General features: G+C 48.8%; 1 protein-coding gene across 1 annotated transcript in view; it reads left to right on the top strand.

The window, feature by feature from the left end:
* Positions 1 to 6,983, top strand: part of LOC108797848 (solute carrier organic anion transporter family member 2B1-like) — a 13,753-nt gene extending 6,770 nt beyond the window's left edge. The window contains exons 4-7 of the mRNA XM_018569540.1: positions 2,344 to 2,513; positions 2,598 to 2,662; positions 4,887 to 5,007; positions 6,827 to 6,983. Of these exons, the coding sequence (XP_018425042.1) occupies positions 2,344 to 2,513; positions 2,598 to 2,662; positions 4,887 to 5,007; positions 6,827 to 6,983 (513 nt within the window). The remainder of the gene's footprint in view (positions 1 to 2,343; positions 2,514 to 2,597; positions 2,663 to 4,886; positions 5,008 to 6,826) is intronic.
* Positions 6,984 to 7,227: the final 244 nt, after the last annotated feature.

Genomic DNA, 7,227 nt, shown 5'->3' with positions numbered 1-7,227 from the left:
GGGGGGGGGCCCTTCATGGTTTCTTGCACTGGGGCCCTGAGGTTTCTAGTTACTCCTCTGGTTGGATGCAGAAGAGTTGACCAGAGGCTCAGACTGTAGGATCCTCGGAGCACCGGAGAGGTGAGTATGATACCTCTTCTATTGCAGTGACCTGACCATCTGATTTCCTTAGGGTTAGGGTTAGAGACCTGACAGGGTCTCTTTAATATGCGTCTGATGTCATAGTTGTGATGATATCAATGATGAAGATTCAGCTGTGCACATAGACCCAGCGGTGACCGGTTCCCTTCACGCTGCCACCAGAGGAGATCTCCGTTTCCTGACCCAGAACCAGCATTTAATCTGTAATTTACGTATTCGGGATGTTTCTTCCATTACCGGCGGAGCGATCTGCACTTTCATTATCGATCATCTTCCATTTATGACGGAGCGCAGAGATTGTGCCGAGGAGGAAGCTGGTGAAGGAGAACCAATTCTATAATGTCATTTTGGTTTCCATTACTGCGAATTCTCCCCTCTCTCTGCGAGTCAATATCAGAAATAAATAGGACTTTGCAGATAATACTCCGGCCATCGAAGAGGGAATTCATGTGAGAAATGATGGCACAGCCGCAGGATGAGAACCATAAATTACCGGGCTGGAGATTCCGATCAGACCCAGTCTGTGATATTATGTAAAATGAAGCCCATCCTGAATCCTACATGCCTTACCCCAACCCCTGTCCCCAGGACTACACTCCCTACCCCAACCCCTATCCCATAGTCTACACTCCCTTCCCCATTCCCGGATCCCAAGGCCTACAATCTGCATCCCAGCCCCCATCTCGAGGCCTACATGCCTTACCGCAACCCCTGTCCCCAGGATTATGCTCTGTACCCCATCCCCTATCTCATGGTCTACACTCCCTTCCCCATTCCCCCATCCCATGGCCTACACGCCTTACCCCAACCCCTGTCACAACGACTACACTCCCTACCCCAACCCTTTCCCATAGTCTACACTCCCGTCCCCATTCTCCCATCCCAAGGCCTACAATCTGCACCCCAGCCCCCATCCCGAGGTCTACATGCTTTACCCCAACCACCATCCTAAGGCCTACAATACCCACCCCAACCCCTATCCATGGTCTACACTCCCTTCCTAATCCCCCGTCCTAAGGACTACACTTCCTTCCCCAAAGCCCATCCCAAGGCCTACACTCTTTTCCCATTTCCCCATCCCAAGGCCTACATTCCATACTCCGAACACCCTATCACAACGCCTACACTTCTTTCCTTTTCCCCCATCCCAAGCCCTACACTCCCTTCCCCTCCCGAAATCCCAAGGCCTACACCCCATTCCCATTTCACCATTCCAGGTCCTACACACTCAACCCAAACCCCCTGCTCATGGCCTACACTCCCCACCCCAGCCTCTATCCCAAGACCTACACTTTCTTTTTTTCTCCCATGCCAAGGCCTACAATCAATCCCCATTCCCCAATCCCAAAGCCTACACTTTTTTCACATCCCCTCATCCCAAGGCATACAATTCCCACACCAACCCCCAATCCAAGGCTTACACCCTATTCTAATTCCCCCATCCCAGGGCCTACACTGTACCCCAACCCCTTTCTCAAGGCCTACACTCCCCACCCAACCCCTATCCCAAGGCATACACGTCCTTTTCTTCTCCTATCCAAAGTCCTACACTCCTTTACCCCCATTCCAAGGACTTCACCCCCTTCCCATCCTCCACATCCCAAGGACCACTCTCCATTCCCCTCATAGCAGGGCCTACACTCCCTACCCCAACCCTCATTTCAAGGCCTACACACCCCACTTTAACCTCTATCCCAAGGCCTATACTTCCTTCCTCTTCCCTCATCCCAAGGCCTACACTCCCTTCACCTCACCCCATGCCAAGGCCTATATTCCCTTTACATTCTTCACAGGATGGTCACAGCTCCATATAGGGTGGTCACATGGCTACATAGCCGCCCACATAGGATGGTCATGTGAGTACACATCTCCATATAGGATGGTCACATGGCTACATACCTCCCTATAGGATGGGCATGTGAGTACACAGCTCCATATAGGATGGTCACATGGCTACATAGCTCCCTATAGGGTGGTCACATGGCTACATAGCTCCCTATAAGATGATCATATAAGTACACAGCTCCCTATAGGTTGGTCATATGTGTACACGCTCACCTGCAGGTTGGCGAAGTAGCTGCACAGTGCCAGGCACAGTATGGTCATTTAATTACTATGTATGTTGCTTAGACATTTATGATCATCAGATCCCGGCCTGTGTCAACATGGCGTCCTCATACAGAAATGTGTTCTTGGTTACAGAATTACACAACGTGTCGCTGTATCACCGCGGAGGGTTCTGGGGGAACTGCGACTCCGGGGACATGTGGGACCGGATGCCACAACCTCTTCCTGCCATTCATGGTGTTCTCCTTTCTAGCCGGAGCCCTCGCCAGCCTTGCCCAGACACCGTCCTTCATGCTCATACTCAGGTAACCTAGCTGATGCCATGTTCATTGGGGTTCGGCTTCCATGTTCCTTACTCTTGATATTACGGCTTTTCTCTCCCCCCACAGGAGTGTGAACCCGGAAGACAAGTCTCTGGCCATCGGAATACAGTTCATGCTTTTAAGAGTTTTAGGTAAGTGTTTGTTTTGAGAAATTTTGCAGCAAAACCCGTCCTCAGATGTGGCGGCTGCATTGCTTTTCTTTCAGGTTTATTCTCACCCAGTGATCCTGCCAGACTTCCTATTCTACGGTGACAACTCTCACTCACTGTACTGTATTTAGGACTAAGCAGTGCTGGCACCCAAGGAAGGGACTACAGAACACCTCTCCCTACCTCCATAACACAGAGGAAAGGTGTTCTGTGGTCCAAAGAGATAGCTGGGAATAATGTAACTGTTTAGAGCACAGCACAGGAAGTTGCTTCCAATAGGCTTCCATGTTATAGGATCTCCCTCCAATCTGTGGGAACACGGACACTGCTATGGGTTTAATGAGTCCTCTGTACTGGCTAGTAGGGCGGAAGGATGGGTAGGTTTCTGAGGTGCTCCTAGTGAACTGCCCCTTCAATGTGCACCCCTTTCCATAAAGCTCAACACACACATTACAATCTGACTGTACATCCGATTGACCCACATCCAATCCCTATCCAAATCCTGCCGTCTTCACCTTTGTAACATCTCCAAAATACGCCCCTTCCTCACCAATGAGACCGCAAAACTACTCATCCACTCCCTTGTTATCCCTCGTCTTGACTATTGCGACTCCCTCCTCATTGGCCGACCTCTACAGAGGCTCCTCCCCCCCTTCAGTCTATCATGAATGCAGCTGCCATCAACCTCCTCTCAGAGTATCACCCTCACCGTCCCCTCCGATCTTCCAAAGACCTCCTGCTCTCTAGCTCCCTTGTCAACTCCTCCCATGCTCCCCTCCAGGACTTCCCCCATTCTTTAGAACTCTTTACCCAACCTGTCCGTCTGTCTCCAACCTTGACTGCCTTTAGGCGTTCCCTTAAGACTCACCTGTTCAGGGAAGTCTATCCCACCTCAACCTAACCGCTGAACAATCACTTTCTCAAAACACTTCATTCCCACACAGCTCCCTCCTCATGTATCACTAGCCCCTCACTTTTAGATTGTAAGCCCTCAGGGGCAGGGCCCTCCTTACCATCTTGTCTTGAATTGTATTGTGATTGTAATGTCTTCCTTATATTGTAAAGCGCTGCGCAAACTGTTGGCGCCATATAAATCCTGTATAATAATAATACAATATCCCTTTAGATCCACCAACACTTATGCAATGCAACAGCCTGCCTGATTGGAGACATTGATTGGATAGTTTAGGAAGCTTCTCATATAACATAGGTTTGCCTAGTCTGAAGGTAATTGTAGATTGGACGATCAGATTGTAAAGTGTGTCGTGACTGGAGTGTCCTTAGTCTAATTGTTTGCAGCTGGGCTGGAGCCACCCTGAGCCTTGGTTATAATATCTGGGGCGTTAGGTTTCTTCTAAGCCCAAGCTCATGATTTGCTTATCCCTGCAACTGTTGAGTGTTCTCCAGTAAATAGAATGAGAAGATACAACGTATTTCGTTATAAGTATTCATCCTGCCGAGGCTAATCCCTGAGGGGTTAATGGCAGCAATGTGGGCTTGGGAAGAGGATAAATATTCGGAGAGACTTTCTAGAAGGGTCCGTTCCTTTCAGGCTCAGCCTGGTGAGGATGTAGTGGTAGAAGGTCCTTTCCTACCAGGTTCTTTGCCGGGGGTGGGGGTAGCTCAAGAGAGGTCCAGTCTTTGTCTTCTCAGGCCCTTTGCCAGGGGGAAGAAGCCAAAGCCAACCAAGAAAGGGTGTTTGTTCTTCTAGAACCTCTTTAAATCCTAAGCTGGTCTCTAACATAAGCTGTAGAAACTGAAAGCAAGCCATCGGTTTGGGCCTACAGAATCTACATCAGCTTGAGGCAGAGGCCTAAAAAGTTCTACAGCTGACCCGAGGTCATACGTTACTGGAAGACAGTTACTGGACTGGGCCTAAAGAGTACTCTGAGGAGTCTAGTGAGCAGAAATAACTTTTTGCTGCTGTTTTGGGGGTATCCTGTACTACTAACGCTGTCTCCCTAAGACATTTGAGCTAATAAAATGCAAGGATTGAAGGATCGGATGTCTATATGTCTTTCACTGTTAGTGGGTCAGTGTGTGTCTGGGTTACCAGTAGAGAAAGCAGGAGAGCAGCTCCCAGGGGGGTCATTGCCAGACAAGCATAAGACAGAGCTGTACTATCCCAGGGAGGTGTTCTGTGACATTGTAGCCATCAAACAATGATTTCCTTTATAGCTAAGCCAAGTCTCTCTTTGCCTTCTAGCCTGGCTGCCGGGCCCCGTGATGTATGGCAGAATGATTGACAGCACCTGCATCCAATGGGGGAAGAAGTGCGGTTCAAAGGCAGCCTGTCAGTACTACAATAACGATCTGCTGAGACAAAGGTGAGTGACCTGTTCTGTTCCGGGAAGGAGCATTCTTCCCACTGACCACCAATGTAAGGGACATTCTTCCCACTGGCCACCAATGTAAGGAGCATTCTTCCCACTGACCCCCAATGTAAGGAGCATTCTTCCCACTGACCCCCAATGTAAGGGACATTCTTCCCACTGACCACCAATGTAAGGAGCATTCTTCTCACTGACCCCCAATGTAAGGAGCATTCTTCCCCCTGACCACCAATGTAAGGAGCATTCTTCTCACTGACCCCCAATGTAAGGAGCATTCTTCTCACTGACCCCCAATGTAAGGAGCATTCTTCCACTGACCACCAATGTAAGGAGCATTCTTCCCCCTGACCCCCAATGTAAGGAGCATTCTTCTCACTGACCCCCAATGTAAGGAGCATTCTTCCCCCTGACCACCAATGTAAGGAGCATTCTTCTCACTGACCCCCAATGTAAGGAGCATTCTTCCCACTGATCCCCAATGTAAGGAGCATTCTTCCCTCTGACCACCAATGTAAGGAGAATTCTTCCCTCTGACCCCCAATGTAAGGGGCATTCTCCCACTGACCACCAATGTAAGGAGCATTCTTCCTCCTGACCCCCAATGTAAGGAGCATTCTTCCCACTGACCACCAATGTAAGGAGCATTCTTCCCCCTGACCCCCAATGTAAGGAGCATTCTTCTCACTGACCCCCAATGTAAGGAGCATTCTTCCCCCTGACCACCAATGTAAGGAGCATTCTTCTCACTGACCCCCAATGTAAGGAGCATTCTTCCCACTGATCCCCAATGTAAGGAGCATTCTTCCCTCTGACCACCAATGTAAGGAGAATTCTTCCCTCTGACCCCCAATGTAAGGGGCATTCTCCCACTGACCACCAATGTAAGGAGCATTCTTCCTCCTGACCCCCAATGTAAGGAGCATTCTTCCCACTGACCACCAATGTAAGGAGCATTCTTCCCCCTGACCCCCAATGTAAGGAGCATTCTACCCACTGACCACCAATGTAAGGAGAATTCTTCCCTCTGACCCCCAATGTAAGGAGCATTCTTCCCACTGACTACCAATGTAAGGAGCATTCTTCCCACTGACCCCCAATTTTAGGGAGATCTTCCTGATGAACACCAATGGGAAGAGGTTAGAAGGGATTCAAGGGGGCGCTTTCACCACTCACCACCAATGTGAAGGGAACCCTTCTCCATTGACCACCCATTTGATTTTCACTGTCCGCCTTTTTTTCTAGCCATTAATATGATACATTTTTTTTATAGATACAATATTTTTCTTGTATAGAATTTAATTGACATCCTGCAGGCTTCTGATAGAATAATGGAAGGCAAGGACTGTGGTGAGGGGGAAGTGCTCCACATTCGGGTCCTGGAAAACATTTGATTTTCTAGAAAAATACCTTTAGCCGGCATTCAATGACAGGCAGAGAAAGTGCCTCACGCTTGTGTCTATATATGAGAAAAGATGAAGGGGGAACATGTCCGGAGTGCACCCCAGGAGCCCATGCCGGGATCCGTTCTTTTCAGTCTATTGATTGCAGTGTAAGTGAGGAGAACTTTTTATAGTTTTGGATAAAAGGGTTTGGAGCTCATGTCAGGTGTTTATTGCTGTCTGTGTCCTCTCTGGGGAGATTCACTCTCTCTGTTTGTCCCAGTGACCATTGTCATTGAGAAAGGAAGTGATGGGAATCCAGTATTCAACGTTGGGTTAGTTCAGTCCTGTTGCGTTCCATAAGACTAAAGTATTTCATTGTTACCTATTTCACTTCTCTGACCTCACCGTCCTCTCTCATCTCCTCTCTCTAGGTACATTGGACTCCAGCTTCTCTTTGAGATCTTAGCTTTGATCTTCTTCATCGCCGCTTTCTTTGTAATACGTCACAAAGACAACGTCCACCAAGAAGCAGAAAAGGACCCGGAAATCCACAAGCTGAATGAGAAACAGGCAACTGTAAAAATCTAAACGGCTTCAAAATCAGCATCTTTCAGGTCTTTCTGGACCCCCCCACGTGATGGTGGGTTTTCTCCACACGTACCAAGACTCTCGAATGTTGAGCAGGCAGATGCCGAACTGTGAGCAGTGCCCCCTTCTCTGCGACAACAATCATTGCGCAATATCTCGGAGAGATTATCAGAAGCCGGGTTAAGATATCAACCAACCAACGCCTTTTGGCAGTCTTTCAGTGGATTTCAGGTTCTACCGGCTG

Source organism: Nanorana parkeri, unplaced genomic scaffold (assembly GCF_000935625.1).
Source record: "Nanorana parkeri isolate BGI_ZX_2015 unplaced genomic scaffold, ASM93562v1 scaffold1351, whole genome shotgun sequence".
Lineage (NCBI taxonomy): Eukaryota > Metazoa > Chordata > Amphibia > Anura > Dicroglossidae > Nanorana > Nanorana parkeri.
This window is presented reverse-complemented; position numbering and strand designations above follow the sequence as displayed.